At 40.1% G+C, this 22817-nt stretch overlaps 1 protein-coding gene across 3 annotated transcripts in view; it reads right to left on the reverse strand.

Annotated features, from left to right (window-relative positions):
• Positions 1–22721, reverse strand: part of SLC4A1AP (solute carrier family 4 member 1 adaptor protein) — a 75640-nt gene extending 52919 nt beyond the window's left edge. For 2 of the 3 annotated variants that reach the window (XM_027555778.1, XM_027555776.1), the window contains exons 1-13: positions 21875–22721; positions 21478–21673; positions 20238–20360; positions 19328–19388; positions 18858–18997; positions 11001–11161; positions 9480–9549; positions 8918–9104; positions 5468–5579; positions 4562–4799; positions 2699–2785; positions 1961–2028; positions 105–174 (exon numbers count right to left, since the gene is read on the reverse strand). In XM_027555778.1, the coding sequence (XP_027411579.1) occupies positions 105–174; positions 1961–2028; positions 2699–2785; positions 4562–4799; positions 5468–5579; positions 8918–9104; positions 9480–9549; positions 11001–11161; positions 18858–18997; positions 19328–19388; positions 20238–20360; positions 21478–21673; positions 21875–22534 (2173 nt within the window). In that variant the 5' untranslated portion in view covers positions 22535–22721. The remainder of the gene's footprint in view (positions 1–104; positions 175–1960; positions 2029–2698; positions 2786–4561; positions 4800–5467; positions 5580–8917; positions 9105–9479; positions 9550–11000; positions 11162–18857; positions 18998–19327; positions 19389–20237; positions 20361–21477; positions 21674–21874) is intronic. The other variant, XM_027555777.1, reaches the window with a different exon arrangement.
• Between the last annotated feature and the right edge of the window lie 96 nt (positions 22722–22817).

Raw genomic sequence — 22817 nt, forward strand, 5'->3', positions numbered from 1 at the left:
GACTTTTCTACTATATACTCTTGTAAAGTTCTTATACTTATGTACATATTACCTATTCTGAAACCTAAATAAATGAATCTTAAAGAAAAGTAAAACCCATCTACCTTCAGGTGGGACCCACACACAGTAATCTGGGTCATCTTCTGGATATTTGGAAGAAAGTATCAGTGGAACCTGCAAAGAAAAGATGTTATTTTACTCAAAAGAATTTAAGTCTAAGAACTATTGTCCCTATCTTTGTTAGCAAACAAAAATTGAGAGAACAGTTTCCACTAATGATCTTGACATAAGTAACCAAAAATGGGGGATCACTCTCTCTCTGAATCTTGATTTTTTTTTTTTCCCATAAAGCTTCAACAAGCTTATTGTCAGCCACTGAGAGTGGCACTTTTTTCTAAAAGAGGCAGTCAATGCAGGTCAGAGTTCTAACCCCAGAGAGGAAAATCTGACATCTGCCTTTTGATACAGGTGCAAAAAAGTTAACAAAGCAGCCTAACTGTTACCCTTTGAAGGGCCTGTGTGAAAGACTTGTTAGCTGGCATCTGGGAACTTGGATTTCAGGAGAGTTCCCACTACCCTACCTGACAAGAGTGGCCCACTGAGCCAAAACTATAAAAACAACGTGGTTTATGCCAAACACCTGCCTTCCTTCTAGGACAATGGAATTTGGGTAGATGCCAGGCAGGATTACTATGTGATCAGTCCCCAGTACCAGTCTTGGGGACTGAGTCTCTAATGAGCTTCTCCGGTTTCACAAGTTGTCACCTGTTGTGAAGGGAACTAAGCACAGCCTATGTGGCTGCTGGAAAAGGACCCTTAGAAGTTTGTACCTGGTTCCCAGACTTCACTCCACGTGCCTTTTCCCTTTGCTGGCTGTGCTCAGTATTCATGTGAATGATGACACCACAGTTGTAAATTCCATCACATGCTGGGCCTCTTGTGAAACTACCCAGCCTGAGGGTGGACCTCCTGACACAACCTAGCAATTCCACTTCTGGGAACTTACATTATCCTAACACAATTATACGGAGAAGGCAATGGCACCCCACTCCAGTACTCTTGCCTGGAAATCCCATGGACAGAGGAGCCTGGTAGGCTCTAGTCCATGGTGTCACTAAGAGTCAGGCATGACTGAGCGACTTCACTTTCACTTTTCACTTTCATGCACTGGAGAAGGAAATGGCAACCCACTCCTGTATTCTTGCCTGGAGAATCCCAGGGACAGGGGAGCCTAGTGGGCTGCCGTCTATGGGGTCGCACAGAGTCGGACATGACTGAAGTGACTTAGCAGCAGCAACACAATTATATATACACTAAGGTTATTCACTATAGCACTGTTATAATAAAAGACTAGAAAGAACCCAAGTGTCCATCGGTAGGAAACTGGTTCAACAGAGTACACCCACACAGTAGGAGGGCTTCCCTGATAGCTCAGTTGGTAAAGAATCCATCCCCAGTGCGGGAGACCCTGGTTCAATTCCTGGGTCGGAAAGATCCCCTGGAGAAGGGATAGGCTACCCACTCCAGTGTTCTCGGGTTTCCCTTGTGGCTCAGCTGGTAAAGAATCCACCTGCAACGCGGGAGATCTGGGTTTGATCCCTGGGTTGGGAAGATCCCTTGGAGAAGGGAAATGCTTTCCACTCCAGTATTCTGGCCTGCAGAATTCCATGGACAGTCCATGGGGTTGCAAAGAGTTGGACATGACTGAGCAACTTTTATTTCACTTCACTTCACATGGTAGGAAGCTCTCACTGCACTGATATATTAATACAAAGATTTCCACCACAGGTTAAAAAAATAAAAATTCAAAAATAAAAGAGCCCAGATTTCTAGAAGAAAGAGTAGTAGACATCTGGGAATTCTGCTAAGACAGCCCCTGGATTCACTCTTCTGGATATGGTTCATGACAAAGGGATTCATTTTTACTTTCAGAAGTGAAGATTATGACTAAAATACTTACTTTGCCTGGACCAGGAGGTTTCTTTTTCTTGAATTCATCTCTGCTTTTCTCATTCTCATTCTTTGATGCTAATTTATGAAAAAGAAAAAAAAAAAAAGAGGCTATGGCTATTTCAGAAAAATAAAATAGAAAAGAAAAATTCCTCCTTAAACAGTATTATAATTATTGAAGAAAACACCACAATCTAATTCTCAAAAACTCTGACTACCGTGAAGACTATATAAAGAGAGAACTGTCCCTTCATTAATAACCTTAGTTTTCAAATCCTAAGCTTGAATTTAATCACACCTTTTGAAAAGGTAAAGGAAAATGGAGTGACTTTACTATTTTACAATTTAATCATTATAGTTAAAAGCAGAAAAAAAAAAAAAAAAAAACAAAACAGTCCTTTTAATAGGCCAATCTTTCAACCAATTTAAGAATGTTGGAATTACCCTCATGATAGGCACATACTCAACTCTGGGAGAGGTAAATTTGTAGAGGGTTTTGCAGAACCAGAGGAAAACGAAGGTATTAGGGTGCTTTGTAGGTTGCGGGGGAACCCCAGGAGGCAGAGGACGAAAGAAGGACAAGTGAGATGGCACCAAACAGACATCTCTCATATATTCCAACTCTGTCCATGGCCCTGGCAGCAGCATCGACCCCAGGTCTGCACCCCGCAGCTCAGCTCCCACCCTATCTCTGACACCAGTTGGCTGCCAGTGTGAGGAGCAGCGGAGGAGTCACTGTTCCACTTGCCTGAGGGCTCCTCACACGATGCAGCTGCTTCACTAATCTCTTGGCAATCTTTATTCTGTTCCACTTGGCTGAGTTGAGACATGTTTTCTATAAAATGCAGAACCAAAGCATACTGTATTAACTTAATTTGCGGTGGGGACCCAAGAAAACAAAAGCAAGAAAAGCTAAGTACATACATAATCATCCAGTTTTCCTATCATTAGCTTCAATAAGCTTAATTAGGTTTTCAATAAACGTGCCTCCAGATGTCTAACAGAGAACCACCAATTTTCTACTTCAAAAACTGGCCACCTCTGAAGCAAAACTTTTTAGCAATACTTACTGAAAGCCTGAAAAAAGGACATATTCCTTAACCAAAAATTCTACTTCAAGGAATATATTCAAAGAAAATAATCAAAGATGAGCACCAAGATTTATTACATACAAGCATGTTTATAATAGCAAAAATTAATTAAAATATACATGCATAATAATAGTTAATTAAATGAATTATGGCACATTCACGTGATGGGCCACTTTGCCCCTTATTAAAACCACACTTAAAAGAGTATTTTTTTAAGACATAGAAAAAAATAGATTATAAAATAGCATGTACAATATGATCCCAATGTTGTTTTATAAGTAAGTAAATTAATAAATAAATGAATGCCTGGAGTAACCCCTAATCAGGTGCATTTACTAATTAATGCATCTTACAAACCAAAATTTTTAATCGGCTATTTTTAGACACACACATTTGCTTTCAGGCCCTAAAACAAACAAAAAAATACAATACTTACTGCTCCCCTATAATGCTGCTTATGTATCATCCTTATAATGAATGAATCAAAGACTAGATGCTAAAAAAAGTATGTATAACTGCCTTTTTTGAAAAGGCCAAGCATGGTGCCAGTAACAAAGGAAAATGCAAAAACAAAAGATTTACTTCTCAAAGATGAGCAAACAGTCACTTTTCTGTGCCTAAAACAGCTGAAAGTAACTTAAAAATACCAGGCAGGCCTGGTGTTTTCACATGGACATGCCTGGTTTTGGAAGTCCATACGCACACATTTCCACACATAGCTTACTGCCAATGTTTTTTGTTTTCCCTAATGTTCCCTTTTTTCTCTGCAGTCTTAATCTTGCAAAGCAGTTCAACAAACCTGCAGGAAAATAACCCCCACAGTTGACAAGGGTTAAGGGGCTACTAAAAAGATAATAATATCTAGGGGTGGCAGATTACTCTTTTCTTCTTTGGACTTTTATGTATGATCCAAAGTTTCTAAAATGAACATATATGCCTTTTATAAGCAGAAGAAATTATACTTAATATTTAAAAACCAATCAATTTCCTCTTTTACATTTTTCATTAGCCCTTTGCTGAGGTAGGTGAAAACTACATGTCAGGTTCTCGGCCAGGTACTGTGGCAAAAAGATGAATGAGGTATGATGTTTCCTGAGAAGTACAAGCTGCAGATACAATTATATTTAGCCTCTGTGGGGGAAAAATGACTAAGGGAAGGCTTTCTCTGAGACCACCTGGTCAGGCCCCGTCATCCACCCTGTTCCACCAGCCTCTAGTCACAGAGTGGCAGCAGTTCAGGACTGCTCCACAGCCGTTGAGGTTTCAGATTCCACAGCTTTCAACTTTCAGTAACTCTGGAACACACTGGAAATACTCGCCCATATTTTGCAGTGAGAATAAATAATAACTGGCAATCAAAGAAAGACCAGGAAGGTAGGTTACAGTCAGCTGTATCACATTATCACAAAGTGTCACAAAGTCAAAATGCATAAGCAAGGACTGGCTTTGCTTTTTCAAACCTATGCATGATGAATGTAAATGCCCACTGCACAGCATAGGAAGGAGAGAGAAGACACTACCATGGTTTGTTTCTTTAGAACATGTGAAGTCTGTGGGAGGACTCGTCTCCTGCGCTGCTTCTTCCGGTTCTGTCTCCTGCTGCAGCCTACTGCTTCCAGCCTCCGTTTTCTTATTTTCATGCTCCTCCTTTTCTTTCTCCTCTTCCTCTTCCTCCTCCTCTTCCTCCTCTTCTACTTCAGGCTCATCCTTCATTCTCATTAGAGTTGGAGGGAGTTCTGGACGCTTGGGGGGTAACTTCTATGAGGGGGAAAAAAATCCATGAACAAGTAGCTTTACAGTATGACCAGGATGGAACTCAGGTCTCCCGCATTAGCAGGGGATCCTCTACCATCTGAGCCACCAGGGAAGGTCTCATAAAGTGGTGGAAGGATTAAATGAAGGAAGAAAAACCATATGGCAGAACCAGGTGTATAGATTATGTTACTAACAAGTGTTAGCTGAGTCTGAATATTATAACATCTATCCACCAGGAAAAAAAAAAACAAAAAACCACAGGAGACTCTCTCTTAAATGCAACATTGTTCACAAATGAATAAACTGGTATTCTAATTCACAAATCGGTTACATGCAAATTGGCATGAATCAATTCATCAATTTTCTTTTCAGCTGGGCAGCATGTAGGATATTAGATCCCAACCAGGGATTGAACCCACACCCCCTGCATTGGAAGCACAGAGTCTTAACCACTGGACCACCAGGGAAGTCCCGATTCATCAATTCTTGATAACCCTAGGCTGAAGAGAAAAATCCAAGAACCACATCCTGGAAAAGATGTGATCGTACCAAGTCCACAGCCTCTTTTCACATTACTGTGCAATGAGTCATTGAGTTTTGAAAAGAAAAGAGAAAAATTCACTCAGGATAACTCAAGAGCTAAAAGTTTAAGACCTTGACCTACAACTTACCCCTACTGTTCCCGTTTTTAATTTGAATTTGCTTCCTCCTTTCATGGCACCAAAGAGAGGCAATGTGAGCTTTTTAGCTTTGTTTTCTCCATCTGTAGCCTGACTTTCAATTCTAGGAAGAAAAAATAATTTTATATATATACGTATATCAGATCAGATCAGTCGCTCAGTCGTGTCCAACTCTTTGCAACACCATGAATCGCAGCACGCCAGGCCTCCCTATCCATCACCAACTCCCGGAGTTCACTCAGATTCACGTCCATCGAGTCAGTGATGCCATCCAGCCATCTCATCCTCTGTGAGGCTAAGGTTTTATCTAAAAATACCATGAGAAAGAAACTTTTGGCAAAACAAAACTTTCCATAAAGTAAACACTTACGCATACACCAATGAAGAGGGATTCAGGCCAGCAGACTTTGAATGGACAACACTGACACAGAGCTATTAAGGGTCAGATGAAGCTGCTACCACAGTCTAGTAATTTACAAGGTGCTTAATTTACAACATGCTATCTGACTTCACATTCATAAAATGATACATACAGTACACAGGTCAGTGGCAAAGGACACTGACCTGGGTACTGCCTGTATATTACTTATTCATAACATGCCAGTACACATAGACATGATCCATTCCAACTAAGTAGCAGGAGATGGATCCATGGTGTAAAGCCCTATTTTCTACCAACCTCTGAAAAGGACTCAATACCTTACTTACCTGGAGGCCACACTTATCATAACCACACACAACAGCTCTGAGCACAGAAGTTAAAAAAAAAAAAAAAGTATGTGTATAGGGGGTGGGAGGCAGGATATCCTGACAAAGAATTAATGATAGACCCCACAGCTGGTGAGCTGTCAATGTTCTCACTAGCTGAATATAGTTTTAAAAGCTAAGCACCTGAGGGTAAAGCTAAGGAAGAGCAAAAAGAAGAGACTGTAAAAATTAGAAAAGATGCAAGGAAAAAAAGAACAAAGCAAAACAAAAAGGACAGCAGTTGAGCTGACAAGACACTCAGAGTAGGCATAAGTGACAGGGACAAGATAGCACGAGGAGACAGAAGGAAGAAAGCCCTATGCTTTCTCTGCATGACGAGAGGACAACCCTGCATTCTGGAACATAAGGACAGCACTGGCACTCTGATTCACAGGGACCCATACAAGAAACTGATTACTCTGCTCGACTGAAGCCCCAGTTCCAATCCTGCCTTCTTTTACCTAGTCTTCCCCGCTCAGAGGTGCTCTCCCCCTTTCTCTACTGAGACAGACCCATTGCATTGATAAGGCCACCGGAGGAAATCCTGCCTGCCTGCCCTTAAAGATGCTTTGTCAAACATCCCTCATATCCCCTCCCCACAAGCGTCAGGAAGCACAGGAAAGCAAAGGCAAGAGCAACACAGACATTTCTCAGCTCCATTAAAGAGCCTGGCTGGCCTGGAGGACACGCAAAGACTCCCAAAGGAGATGAAAAGTAGAAGATGGGATCACAATCAAGAGTTGCTGTGGGTGGAGGAGGAATGGAATTAGGTAGGAAGTTTTGAAGTTCAACCCTCAAGTGAGAAGAGGAAGGAGAAGATACACAGCATCTGAAGGCCAGATGCTTTCTAAAGCAGTTTTTTCTTACTTTACTTTCTAAAGTAAGAAAGGGAGGAGAAACTGAAGACACATAGACAGCAGGAGGGGAGGTTCTGGAGGAAGCTGATGTTTGTCTTCTAGCTTGGACTACTTCGCAGATTAAAGGATTACAGAATTGGATTTGAAACTCACTGTTAATTTGTTTGCTCTGGACTATGGTTCCTGAGTTTTTACCTTTGCTCCACAAAAACAATTCCACAAATAGCTGCTAAGTATATCAGTGACAGTAAAAATTATGACAAGATGACAATACATATATGCCAGCACATTGTTAAGTGCTTTTCAGTTAATCTTTGCAACATCATTTCTTCTAATTTACAGAAGAGGAAAGTAAAGATCAAAGAAGTTATACAACTTGCTTTAAAATTCCCAAAAAGTATATTGTAAAGCAATTATCCTCCAAATAAAAATGAATTTAAAAAAAAGAACATTTATGTACAATTTATGACCGACTGTCAAGCTAAACTACTGACAGACTCCAAATCTACTTTATAAACAAAATGATACTTTATATATATTAAAAAAAAATTCCCAAAAAGTAATTGACAGAGTTGAGAATGAAACCTAGGAAGTCTAACTCTAGTGCTAATCTACCATCTATCAATAACATAATTCAAATATCATTTGTGTCCAATAATTCCCCTGAAACCAAAGTTAACGATAAAATCAACTTCAGGAGACTGTGCTTTTTCCCCACCTTTAAAGGAACAGATTCCACTTTTAAAAAGTATTTAAATATACTAAAGAGTTATCAATTTGTTCTTGAGAATGACAGATACAGGCATTAAAATGACAATCTGTACTCATATCTTTTCTTCTGTGGTTTTAAAATCATAGATAAGAATGGTAATACATTGTAGTGTTTGTATTTCTCTTATTATAAGTATAGTAATTGTATTTCTTTTTATATAGTTAAGAGTTATTTGTATTTCTTTTTCAGTGGACTTTCAGTTGATACCCTTTGCCCATTTGTCTCTTTGGTGGATAGGTCCTTATATATTAGGGAAATTAGCCTTTTGTGCACGTTGTTTTTTAAAGAAGTTTCAGTTCAGTTCAGTCACTCAGTTGTGTCCATCTCTTTGCGACCCCATGAACTGAAGCACGCCAGACCTCCCTGTCCATCACCAACTGCTGGAGTCTACCCAAACCCATGTCCATTGAGTCGGTGATGCCATCCAACCATCTCATCCTCTGTCGTCCCCTTCTCCTCCTGCCCTCAATCTTTCCCAGCATCAGAGTCTTTTCAAATGAGTCAGCTCTTCACATCAGGTGGCCAAAGTATTGGAGTTTCAGCTTCAACATCAGTCCTTCCAATGAACACCCAGGACTGATCTCCTTTAGGATGGACTGGTTGGATCTCCTTGCAGTCCAAGGGACTCTCAAGAGTCTTCGCCAACAACACAGTTCAAAAGCATCAATTTTTCGGTGCTCAGCTTTCTTTATAGTTCAACTCTCACATCCATACATGACCACTGGAAAAACCATAGCCTTGACTAGACGGACCTTTGTTGGCAAAGTAACGTCTCTGCTTTTTAAAGAAGTTTACTCTGCACTAAAAGATTAAGTAAAAATTTAGAGCCCTCCAATGAAACTGGAATCAATATAGTTTTCTTTAAAAATCTTGTAGCAGTTTATATTTCACAAATAAAATGTTTTTTTACCCATTTCAAAACCACTGCCTTTTGTGCTTTAAAGAGTTTCTTATAATCTATTTCTAGTCCAAAGTGATTAGCTATGAAACAAAGATATAATTCAGAATGGTATCTATGTAATACATGCTTATTTAAAATTTCAAGTATAACCAAGACTTACTTACTTTTTTAGTTCTGGAATCTCTGCTGGCTTTACAATCTTTATCAACCCTTTAAGTCTCTGCTGTTCTTTTCTCAGTTCAAAAGTTCTCAAGTGAAGTTTCTTCCGGGACACACCATCTAATGCACTCCCTGACTTCATTTCTGACATGAATGCATCTAAAGAGTCCTGAGACGGAGACTCTGACAGAGCTGTCCAAGAAAGGGATAATACATGTTCAGAAAGACAGCTGAAAATATTTTAAAATTCGGCCCAAGTTTCCATAGAAAAGTCACTAACTTGAAGCTGGACAGAAGATGATACTGATATTAGGAATAAGGAAACTGGTTGTACCAGATCTTAGAATGTCACTTTGCCTCAATGGGCTTCATTCTCCTCATCTATTAAATAAAAAGGCTGAAACAAATACTTTATAATATTCTTTGTAGTTCTAAAATTCTATGTTGCTCCTTAGAAAGGCTCCATATCTATTATATCTTACTAACCAATACAGTTTTAGTACCTAGCAAAGTGCACTACACACAGTAGACACTCAATAAACATTTTTTAATGAGTCACTCCCTTACCTTTGCTGGAGGCTTTCAGTCTCTCAGAAATTTCAGAGAGTTCCTTTTCAGCATCATTTAACTTCGCAACCTATAACACCAAATTAACAGGGTTAGCATGTTTTGTATCTTTCAAAATATGGTAGCTTTCCTTTTCTTCTTCCTCTTATTTTCATTATTGTGACAAGTTTTAAGAGGATTAATTCAGAAGTGCATTTAAATCTGCTCCTCATGGAGTTAACATTTTTCATTTATTTAATTCTAATTGAAGTGATTTCTGAATTAAAGAACCAAGAATTAAATAGAAGCAATATACAAAACACAGACTTTATTTTATTCAAAAGAACCCAAAGCATGTTTTCACTGATGAATCAAAAAGCTAGACATTGAGTAATGTTTTAAACTCTGAATACTAATTAATATGGTGAAAATGCAGGCCATCTTATGATAATTTCATGAAGGACACATTGTTTAAAACTATACGCACACCTCATTTTATGAAGCTTCACTTTACTTGCAACTTGCAGATATTGTAAATTAGAGATTTGTCACAACTCTGCATTGATAGAACAATGGTTAGCATTTTTTAGCAATAAAGTATTTTTAAAATATATACTATTTTTTTTAGAGATACTACTACTATACACTTAAGAGACTACGGTACAGTGTGAATATACCTTTTATATGCACCAGGAAACCAAAAAATTCATGTGACTCATATTATTACAATATTCATTTTATTGCAGTGGTCTGGAATTGAACCCACAATGTCTTTGAGGTATGCCTGTATTACCAGAACTATACTCCTCAGAAATTCCTTTCACAATTCTTGACTACCAAAAGCCAAGGTCAATTGCACCTCAGAATGTCACAATTTGGAACTTTTTCCTTTTCTTTTTCCAAAGATCATATCCAAAGATATGGTAAGATAATATCCAAAGAATGCTCATTAATGGATCACTGAACTGTGGTGTTGGAGAAGACTCTTGAGAGTCCCTTGGACTGCAAGGAGATCCAACCAGTCCATTCTGAAGGAGATCAGTCCTGGGTGTTCTTTGGAAGGAATGATGCTAAAGCTGAAACTCCAGTACTTTGGCCACCTCACGCAAAGACTTGACTCACTGGAAAAGACTCTGATACTGCGAGGGATTGGGGGCAGGAGGAGAAGTGGACGACAGAGGATGAGATGGCTGGATGGCATCACTGACTCGATGGACGTGAGTCTGAGCGAACTCCAGGAGTTGGTGATGGACAGGGAGGCCTGGCGTGCTGCAATTCATGGGGTTGCAAAGAGTTGGACTGAGCGACTGAACTGAACTTAACTGAACCCACCTAGAGGTAGATACAGTTTCTAGCAACAAGCCAAACTTTTCTCCAACTTGGATAAGACTAAATGGTTGTTTATTACCATCAAACTTACAGATCACAAAAATAATACTTCACTACCAGATTTCAATGCTAGTGCTTTAAAAATTAAAAAACAAACACAAATAATACACTATTTATAATCCTACCACAGCTACTTCTATAACTAAAACTTGCCAGTGATTCGAAGGTCTCTGGCTTCTCATCAACCTTCCCAGCCTTCTTCATTCGATTCAGACGCTTCTTTTCAACCAGGCCAGTCCGATCAAGAAATGTGTCATCATCACTGTCATAAAAGTCTTCATCTTCCCAGTTCTTGGCTTTCCTTTTCCGAGATACTAGAGGTAGATAAAATAAACAATAAAATTTAAAAAATAAAATAAAAAGAAAGAAGGCAAGTAGGCAAGCAGCTTAAAATGCCACCACCAATTATTAAAAGAGAGGACTCAACAAGCTGCCAAAATACATATAAAAACAAAGGGCAGTATTCATGCTCAGAAAATCCCATGGACAGAGAAGCCTAGAGGGCTACAGTCCATGGGGGTCTCAAAAAATCCAACAAGACTTAGCGACTAAATGAGAAAACCTTGGAGACATTATCAAAGATGAGATGAACCAGACACAAAAGGGCACATATTGCATGATTCCACTTACACGAGGTACCTAAACTAGTCAAATTCATAAAGGCAAAGAGCAACACTGGTTACTAGGTGCTGGAGGGAGGAAGAATAGGAAGTTACTATTTAATGGGTACAAGGTTTCAGTATGAGATGAAGAAAAAGTTCTGCGATGGATAGTAGTGATGGTTATACAACATGAACGCATTTAATGCCACTGAACTGTATACATAAAAATGCCTACAAAGGTAAATTTTATGATATGTATGTTTTACCACAATAAAAAAGTTAAACAAAGGAAGAGCTAATTTATTTAATGAGCAAAAGCTCTCAAAAATCAATTAGTGAAAAAGGAAAAAAATAAATGAGGAAAGGGCCAATAATCCAAAAGAAAATCTTAAAGATAATCAAAGTAGTTCACAGAAAAGAAATACAAATGGCCAACAAACATTTAAAAAGATGTCAAACATTTTTTTAACAATTAAAAACACCAACTAAAATAATGAGATACCATTTCATATATATTAGACTCAAAGTGAAAGTCACTCAGTCCTGTCCAACTCTTCACGACCCCATGGAATTCTCCAGGCCACAACACTGGAGTGGGTAGCCTTTCCCTTCTCCAGGGGATCTTCCCAATCCAGGGACTGAACCCAGATCTCCCGCATTGCAGGCAGATTCTTTACCAGCTGAGCCACAAGGGAAGCATATACTAGACTGGAAAGAACATAAAAAGATTAATAATGTCTAAGGAAATGGCAACCCGCTCCAGTATTCCTGCCTGGAGAATACCATGGACAGAGGAGCCTGGTGGGCTACAGTCCATGGGGTCGCAAATAGTCAAACACAACTGAGCAACTAACACTTTCACTTTCACTTGGTAAGGATATGGGGAAACACACTCTCAAACAGTTGGTGGGAAAGCACACTGACACAATGTTTTTGATGGTCAATCTTACAACATCCATCAACATCAAAGATGCAATTAATTCAGCAATTCCATTTGTAAGGAGAAGGACATGGCAACCCACTCCAGTACTCTTGCCTGGAAAATCCCATGGATGGAGGGGCCTAGTAGGCTACAGTCCATGGGGTCACGAAGAGTCGGACATGACTGAGCGACTTCACTTTCATTTTTCGCTTTCACTTTTCACTTTCATGAATTGGAGCAGGAAATGGCAACCCACTCCAGTATTCTTGCCTGGAGAATCCCAGGGACAGAGGAGCCTAGTGGGCTGCCATCTATGGGGTCACACAGAATCCAACCTGAATGAAGTGACTTAGCAGCAGCATACCATATTTACCAATGCAACACTGTAACAATGAAAATCTAGAAAGTCCATCAGCAGGGGACTATGGTAGCCATTATGTTTCTATCTATCCTATATCATTTAACTCCCCTGGGTGTGGTAAAAGTACCCTCTTTCTTTAGAAAATTTTTCTCCCATTCCACCTAGATTAGGTATAGTCATGTGACCACAGCCAGATTCATGAGAATCTTTCCCCCAGAGTTATATTTAGATATAGGAGAAAAAGAGGCTCTCTTTCCAATGAGGTTATTACAAACAGAAGATACAAATCCAGGGCTGTAAGCATCCAGCTTTTCCATATGGGGTTAGAATCTCTCTGCAAAATAAAACCATGCACTCATGAGACAGACATACATATACACATATACAGGTTGCATGTGTCCTCAGAATACCGAGTTCTGGTTTCACAGCACTAAGTTTTGCTTCCAGAACTTGCAGTCCTGGTTCATGCAGTTCTTTCTTCAATCCTGTGAGTTACTCTTTCTAGCTTCTGCAGCCAATAACCTTTTCCCCATATGAGTTTTCATTAGGTTTCTATTATTTGCAAACAAAACAGTCCTTATTAATAATAAACCTGGTAATTTCCAAGTTGAGATGGTATACTGAACACACATATCTAATTTCATTCTCTCCCCACACTCCACTAAGACCGCAGCAAAGAGATCTTTTTTTTAAAGACACTAATCTACCACCTGACCTGCCTCTTGAGAAATCTGTATGCAGGTCAGGAAGCAACAGTTAGAACTGGACATGGAACAACAGACTGGTTCCAAATAGGAAAAGGAGTACGTCAAGGCTGTATATTGTCACCCTGCTTATTTAACTTCTATGCAGAGTACATCATGAGAAACGCTGGACTGGAAGAAACACAAGCTGGAATCAAGATTGCCGGGAGAAATATCAATAACCTCAGATATGAAGATGATGCCACCCCTATGGCAGAAAGTGAAGAGGAACTAAAAAGCCTCTTGATGAAAGTGAAAGTGAAGAGTGAAAAAGTTGGCTTAAAACTCAACATTCAGAAAATGAAGATCATGGCATCCGGTCCCATCACTTCATGGCAAATAGATGGGAAAACAGTGGGAACAGTGTCAGATTTTATTTTTTGGGGCTCCAAAATCACTGCAGATGGTGACTGCAGCCATGAAATTAAAAGACGCTTACTCCTTGGAAGGAAAATTATGACCAACCTAGATAGCATATTCAAAAGCAGAGACATTACTTTGCCAACAAAGGTCCGTCTAGTCAGTTCAGTCATTCAGTTGTGTCCAACTCTTTGCGACCCCATGAATCGCAGCACGCCAGGCCTCCCTGTCCATCACCAACTCCCAGAGTTCACCCAGACTCACGTCCATCGAGTCAGTGATGCCATCCAGCCATCTCATCCTCTGTCGTCCCCTTCTCCTCCTGCCCCCAATCCCTCCCAGCATCAGAGTCTTTTCCAATGAGTCAACTCTTCGCATGAGGTAGCCAAAATACTGGAGTTTCAGCTTTAGCATCATTCCTACCAAAAAAATCCCAGGGCTGATCTCCTTCAACCAGATCCAACCAGATCTGATTGGTTCTGATCCAACCAGAATGGACTGGTTGGATCTCCTTGCAGTCCAAGGGACTCTCAAGAGTCTTCTCCAACACCACAGTTCAAAAGCATCAATTCTTCGGCGCTCAGCTTTCTTCACAGTCCAACTCTCACATCCATACATGACCACAGGAAAAACCATAGCCTTGACTAGAGGAACCTTTGTTGGCAAAGTAGTATCTCTGCTTTTGAATATGCTATCTAGGTTGGTCATAACTTTCCTTCCAAGGAATAAGCGTTTTTTAATTTCATGGCAGCAGTCACCATCTGCTGTGACTTTGGAGCCCAAAAAAATAAAGTCTGACACTGTTTCCACTGTTTCCCCATCTATTTCCCATGATGTGATGAGACCAGATGCCATGATCTTCGTTTTCTGAATGTTGAGCTTTAAGCCAACTTTTTCACTCTCCACTTTCACTTTCATCAAGAGGCTTTTTAGTTCCTCTTCACTTTCTGCCATAAGGGTGGCGTCATCTGCATATCTGAGGTTATTGATATTTCTCCCGGCAATCTTGATTCCAGCTCGTGCTTCTTCCAGTCCAGCGTTTCTCATGATGTACTCTGCATAGAAGTTAAATAAGCAGGGTGACAATATACAGCCTTGACGTACTCCTTTTCCTATTTGGAACCAGTCTGTTGTTCCATGTCCAGTTCTAACTGTTGCTTCCTGACCTGCAAACAGATTTCTCAAGAGGCAGATCAGGTGGTCTGGTAGTCCCATCTCTTTCAGAATTTTCCACAGTTTATTGTGATCCACACAGTCAAAGGCTTTGGCATAGTCAATAAAGCAGAAATACTGGAACTCTCTTGCTTTTTCCATGATCCAGTGGATGTTGGCAATTTGATCTCTGGTTCCTCTGCCTTTTCTAAAACCAGCTTGAACATCTGGAAGTTCACGGTTCACATATTGCTGAAGCCTGGCTTGGAGAATATTGAGCATTACTTTACTAGCGTGTGAGATGAGTGCAACCGTGCGGTAGTTTGAGCATTCTTTGGCATTGCCTTTCTTTGGGACTGGAATGAAAACTGACCTTTTCCAGTCCTGTGGCCACTGCTGAGTTTTCCAAATCTCCTGTGGTCATGTATGGATGTGAGAGTTGGACTGTGAAGAAGGCTGAGCACCGAAGAATTGATGCCTTTTAACTGTGGTGTTGGAGAAGACTCTTGAGAGTCCCTTGGACTGCAAGGAGATCCAACCAGTCCATTCTGAAGGAGATCAGCCCTGGGATTTCTTTGGAAGGAATGATACTAAAGCTGAAACTCCAGTACTTTGGCCACCTCATGCGGAGAGCTGACTCATTGGAAAGGACTTTGATGCTGGGAGGGATTGGGGGCAGGAGGAGAAGGGGACGACAGAGGATGAGATGGCTGGATGGCATCACTGACTCGATGGACGTGAGTCTGGGCGAACTCCAGGAGTTGGTGATGGACAGGGAGGCCTGGCGTGCTTCGATTCATGGGGTCACAAGGAGTCGGACATGACTGAGCAACTGAACTGAACGGAACTGAACTGAATCTACAAAGACAGGAAGAACAGGAATGGGGACAGCACCACCACATTTTTGGAAATTAGAAAGCAGACAGATGAGTGGAAACTAACTTAGCAAAACTAAAAAAAAAAAAAAAAAGAAGAAGAATCCTAACCCAACAGGGGGGAAAAAACAGAACCAATCTGATCATACTACAGAATCCTCAAAAGGTCTAGAACTGGGGCTAGATAGCAGTGACAAAATAAAGAGGCCTGAGTAAAAGCTGATGGAGAAACAGATCATCTATCCCACCTACTCACATCCTTCCCACCCCCAGGAAAAACCCCGAGTTTAAGATAGAAAGTCTTTGAACTATGGATTGACTAGTACAATTGAGGGCATGGGTACTATGTTCAAAAACTAGCACTGTCCTGAAAATGGCTAAATGTTGAGAACATGCTCAGCTATCTCTACCACATAGGTCCAGGAATGCTGGCAGCCAGTCCTCTCTCTTCAGGCAGGAGACCGAGGAGTACTCTTTGGAGAATCTTGCCCGCAGAAAAATGAAAATCTACAGATACTTACATCAGGAGTTCCCCTGCAAAATGCCCACCCACATCCTTCTATAGTGTTGCTCAAACTTAAATAGCCCCATCTATATATTCCAAGCTGCTCATCACCTTTTTGTCCCTAAGTAGTTTTTACAACTAAGAACTACATGACACCTGAGAAAAACCTCTACCATGCAGGATAGACATCAAATAAACAGAAAAAACAACCTGGAGAAAAGAGATCAGCAGACCAATGAGACATTAATAATCCATGAGCAACAATGGCATATTATGTTTTAAAAATGAATATCCAAAGAACAAAATGAGCTGTGGAAATTGAAATCTTGATAGCAAAATACAGAAAGAAAGTTGTAGAAATATCCCAGAAAGAACAAGAGAGACACAGAAACAGGACAGAGAAGGGAAAAAAGAAACACAGACAACCAGCCCAAGAGGTTCAATATCTTACAAACAAACTTCCAGAGAACAGAAAGATAAAATGAGGGAATGGCACAATTCCCAAAATGTTCCTGAACTGTCCAGATTTCCAGATCAAACAGAGCCAACAAGTACCCAGGGAAATGGATAAAAATAAACCCACAGAAAGGTACATCATAGTTAAGTTTCAGAACTTTAAGAACAAAGGGAAACTCTTATAAACTTCTAGTGAGAGGGAGGGGAAAAAAGATAACATATGATAGATCAGTAACCTGAATAGTTTAGGACTTCAATAGCAGTGCTGGATGTCATATAAGAGCAATGCCCTCAAAGTTGTGAAGGAAAATTACTTCCAAATGAGAGTTCTATTCCTAAACTATTAACCAAAAGTAAAGCCAGAATAATTTTACATTCAGAGTGGAGAGTTTAATAAAGCTGACTTGCTATCTATCCTTTCTTAGGAATCTACCAGAGGATGTCCACCAAAACAACAGTAGAGCAAGAAAAATGAAAGACGTGAACTCCACTGAAGATTATTACCATCCATGCCCTTATTGTTGGTACCAGCTTCCTAACCTGCCAAAACTACAGAAAGATGTGTTCCACTAAAACAAACGACTAAACCGAGAAATATGAGTATCATGAAACAGAAAATCCAACCCTAGAGAAAAAGAAAGGAAATCTCTAGGAAGATAGCAAATGAAGCCCTAGATTACTGTTCTGCAGCAGGCATCCTTAAAAGAAGAGTGTTCTTCAGGAGAAATGTCTCCCAAAAAATCAGATAAATTACTGATAAATTACTTAACCTAATTGACCATATGGAAAAACACACTAGAAGGTTATTGATATGTGCGGGAAGAATGAGAAAGAGGTACCAAAAAAATCAAACACACTACACACAATACAATTATTAACTCAAAACTGCTCAGCTGTAATTAATATTTGCATAAACAAAACCTTATAAACATTAAATACTTGTTAATGTTTACATGACTAAAAGTAGTCATGTTTACATGACTAAAAATATAACAGCATGCTCATGCTTTTTATAAATATGAAAAATTTTAAACTTTTTTTTATTGAAGTATAGCTGATTTATAACACTGCATTACTTTTAGGTATACAGCATAGTAATTAATTTTTGTTTTGCAGGTTATAGTCCCTTACAGGTTATTACAAGATATTGCATTAGACATATGGATATATTTAAATGCCAGAAGAAATAACTGAAAGAGGTAAAGGTCTTCTACAGTCGAAGACGGTAGAGGGGCAAGACAAGAACAGGTATATTCTAAGACTTTGGTAGTTTTAAAGTATATGTAATTTACTTTGCAATAATAAAAAGTAACTTTGGAATAAAAAAAATAATTACACACCCAATTTTTAAAAAAATAAGGCAAATTTAATGCAATAATATAAAAATTACCAAAATAAGGTAAATAACGCAACAATATAAAAACTATCCATGATACATTCTTGTGTTAAAAAGTCACAAAAGGGGCTTCCCTGGTGGTCCAGTGGTTAAGAATCCACCTTGTAACGCAGGGCACACTGGTTTGATCCCTGGTCCTGGAAGATCCCACATGCCATGGAGCAACTAAGCCCGTGTACCACAGCTACTTAGACAGCAGTCTACAGCCAGTGCTCCGCAAAAAAAAGGAGCCACTGTGATGAGACGCCCACACACTGTAACCATAGAGTAGCCCCTACTCTCTGCAACTAGAGAAAGCCCGCGAAGAGCAACAAAGGCCCACTGCAGCCAAAAATAAATAAAACTTTTTTTAAGTCACAAAAGAATATAACTATAAATGCATTTGCTATGAGTGTTTGTATTTTGTTAAAGGTTCTAGTTCTGAACACATGTCTGTAGATAATGTCTGGGAGAATATAAATAAACAAAGGTTACCTTTGGTTAAAGACATAGAGAATGTTTTTCTTCTCATTTCATAGAATTCTGTACAATTTACATTTTTCCCCTAAAAAAAGGTTTTATTACTTTATGTGTTCAATCTTTCTTCCTTCTATCCATCTTTTTTTTTAAAAAGGGAAAAAGAGTCCCCACATACTCACCCGCCTCCTGCCGCAGCAATCCCAAAGTATCGAGGATTCGACAAGCTTCCAGTGAACACTGAATCATTGCTTCTTTTTTCTTTCCTGAGTGAATGGCCTCTGCCACTAGCTGTTTTCCAGTTGAATCATCCACAGGTAATCTGCATTGGTATGGGAGGGATTTAAGCACAGACCTAAGCTCCAATCTCATGAAAAACATTAATATTTTATGATAACAGTCATATTTTTGAGATAGCTTTTTAATCTCTCAGTTCATTTTGTTCTATCTTGCCAAAGCTGAATTTCAATTCTTTTCCTTACACCTTTTACCCATCCCTCTATAACCCCAATGTGTTAATAACTATCAATCCCCAAATTCATGAATAGTCTCAAAAAGACTAAAATTGCCCTTTGGGTTGTTGTCTGTAACCATAAATTAAACTTGATATTAGCCACTTTCCAGAAATGGATGCTATGACAAAAGAACATACCTCACCCTGCAGAGCCAAGTGCTATGACCCTGTTCATCAAATTCATATTCTAATTCTTCTCCTGTGGGAGGAGGAAAGACAAAACAATTTTAATAGCATCTGAAAATTACCAGTTGATACAAAGGGAAAAGAGAGCAAAGGTTGAATAATAATACAAATGTCTCAAACCACATCGAACACTAAATTTCAAAGCATTTCACTTCCTATTCCTAGGTATTATTATCTGATAATAAAATTAGGATGAGCTTGAGACAGAGAACTGCAAACTCAAAACAATCGTGTCTCCACACACAGGTTTGTCCACTAAATAGAAGCTTTCACACTTGTAAGTTGTAGACTTGCTGTTAACTTGTCACAGTTGCTTAGTTTTTAGAAGTGTAACTATTAAGTGAAAAATGCAAACAGTTCATATGTATATATTTATACTCATACACACACATACATATAAGTGTTCTCTAAAAGCTTATCTACTGAAACAATTCTCTGCAGAAAAATTTTTTTAAATTATTATCTCAAAGGCTTTATTCCAGTTTTAATTATTTTTTTAATGGAAACAATCTTTAAATCACATAAAGTGGAAATCCATGTTAAGAATGACAAAAGATCAGGGGAATTAGAAACAAAGAAATTGTAACAAATTGGGTGCGTCTCCCAACCACTCCTGTCCTGTATCTTCTGAGAAGGATGAGATGAGTTGGAAAAAACATTTCACATTTTTTCCAAGATGTGAAAAAAGACCAACAGAAATTTTACAATTTCCAAAACAAACCTGAAGCAACTGACCACACAGCCAAGAACCGAACAAGGAGGACAATAGATAAAATACAGCATTTCTAAGTACTTGAAGATCTAGAAAAGCACCCTCTTGTGGATACATTTTTACCAACAGGGTCAAAATCTATGTACATACCTTCTCGGTCAAAAAAACCTTGGAGAGCCTTTTTTGGATCCTTTATATAAAAAGCCTCCCTTTCTTGTTGAAACTCTAAGACAATGGGGTTCTCTTCAGCCTCATCCTCTACAGCATCTTCTCCTATAGGATACAGGAAAGAAAGCAAAGACAATCAGACATGAGACTATCTGACTGGCACTCACTATCCTTTTAGGCTGCACAAAGATAAGTTACCAATGATGAAAAGAAAGGTGGAGGTGGGGAAGAACAAGCACAAAACCATCCGTCTGAACATCTTTGGTTTTCTACATTGTGTGACAAGTTAAAACTTGTTTTCATGGCACCTTACTTTTGTTCTCCATCACTATATGTATTTTAAAAGCAAGACTGCCTACCACATTCTCTATGTAAAAAAAAGAAAAATCTAAACTCTTCAGTCCTGCATTCTCATTCTCTCACAGCCAGGACTTATACTTTGTCTTCAATATAATTTTCCATTACTTATCATGTCCACCAACAGACTGATTTCTTTTCACACTAAGTCTTTGAAACCCAGTGTGTGTTTTACCTTTACGGCACTTGTGAATTTGGACTGGCCACCCCATAAGTGCCCAGTGTGACTGATGATGACCACACTGGATAGTGCAGGTCTAGGTACTCAGGGGCTGCTCCCTTCTCTGAACCCTTACTCCAGCATACTAGTGGTTTCCAGCTTTTGTTTGGCATTTACCACAAGTAATTTCGTAAGATTTATCTGTCTTCCCCACAACACAGTTAAGGTCATCCAGCTTTTCAGACTCCACTCCTGAATACCTTTCTGCCAAAATGTCTGGTGTTACAGAAAATTCAATTTATCCCTCTGATTAGGTATTTCACATTTCAGGGTGTTTACACAAAGTACAAAAAATTTGACAGAACTCCTATATTAGATAATATCCCGTTTTATTTGATTGAATGTAGTTTCACTCCCTCTAGCAATAATCAGTACTTAATGAAATAAATTTTAATTGTTAAACTATACACTAAAAGTTTTGAACAAGGGAGTGCACTGTAAAACACATGAAGACAAATCAATTAGGCCCATAATTCAGTTTTTTGGCATCATAAAAGTTAATAAATCTAAGTTTTGGTAACCTATGTGCAAACTGTATTTGCCCTATCTTTCTCAAAGAGTCATGAAAGCTGCATGATTTTTAAAAAGTAACTGTACCAATAGAAACGGATTTATTAACCTCTGGCAGCAGTTTTAATGCCTTACCCATTCCCCAGGTGCAGCCCATTTCATCGTCCTGACTACTAGTACTTCTCTTTCTGTCAGCGGTATCCATTTCCTCTTCTTCATCTGAGTCTTCTCCCAGCATCTTCTTTTCCAACATCATTTGTTGCTGCTTGCGCAGTTCCTTCAGTTGCGTTATTGTCAACTCGGATTCTGCCTCTCGATCCTCCTCTGGTCCCTGATGAATCAAGCGAAAGAATTCTTTTAGAGTTTAGGATAGCTGAAGTCACTTTCAGAAACAAGGCAATGCGTACAGACGTCTGGTGATGAGGAACGCACTTTCATAAAGGACAATCTCCTTTCTCAGGGAAAACTTAAGGAGCTCAGGAACGCACCCAGGTGGGCTCCAGAGATTTCAATTCTAGGGTTTTCTACTTACCTGAAGAAGAAAGAGCCGGGTGCTGCCTCCAAAGCGAAGAACATGTCCGACGTGGACCCGACAATAGGTGCGGGGTGGGATGCGGGTTTTGTTAAGAAAAGTGCCGTGGGTGCTTCCCAAATCGTAGAGATAGAAGCCAGGCCCGTGGCCGTCGCCTTCTGCATCGAGGCCGGACACCCTGTGCTGCAGTACGGCGTGGTAGCGAGACACCGAAGGATGCTCCAGGCACACGTCGCAGCTAGGGAGCCTCCCGAAAAGGCAGCAACTCAGTCCTTTCAAGTTCCGGGTGCCCAGGATGGTGCCGCCTTTTAGTGTCTCGAGGCTGTAGGGGGCCGTGGTGGGGCCGCCCCACGGCGGCTCTCGGTATGGGGGAGCCCGGGCCGGGCAGCCAGGGGAAGGAGCTGCCGTGTGGGGTCGCGGCTGCTCCTCCGCTGGACCCCTATTCTCCCCGCTGTCCGGCAGGGCCGGCGGGACATTCGGCTCCCCGGAATCAGAGTCCGGCAGCGCCGTGGACCTTTCCTTCACCTCCTCCGGGTTTGGAGGATTGTTGGCCGGAGCCTTACTCCGCGCCGCCGAGGGCATCGGCAGGGATGGCTTCTTGAAGTCGTCATCGAGTTCCGGCGAAGCCAGCGGTTCGGACTGAGAGGGACTATCAGCCATTCTCAATTAGGAGCAGCCTCAAAATCTGTCCCTGGGAAACCTCACCCTCCTCGGGTCTCTACATTCCTCTCCACGTCTCCCTCTCTCCAGCCTCCAGACGCTTCTCTAGCAGCGACAGTGGAGTTGATCCTTTACGACCCAGAGCTTTGTGAAGACGAGAGTTATCCCTGGAAGTTGTAGTAAGAGGAAAACAAGAAAAAGGCGGTCGGGGTGCTGTCAGAATGGGGACATCTTTAGAGGTTGCAACCGAGTCGTAATGACTTCCTGCAGCGGAGCCTGATTG

Source organism: Bos indicus x Bos taurus, chromosome 11 (assembly GCF_003369695.1).
Source record: "Bos indicus x Bos taurus breed Angus x Brahman F1 hybrid chromosome 11, Bos_hybrid_MaternalHap_v2.0, whole genome shotgun sequence".
NCBI classification, from domain to species: Eukaryota; Metazoa; Chordata; class Mammalia; order Artiodactyla; family Bovidae; genus Bos; species Bos indicus x Bos taurus.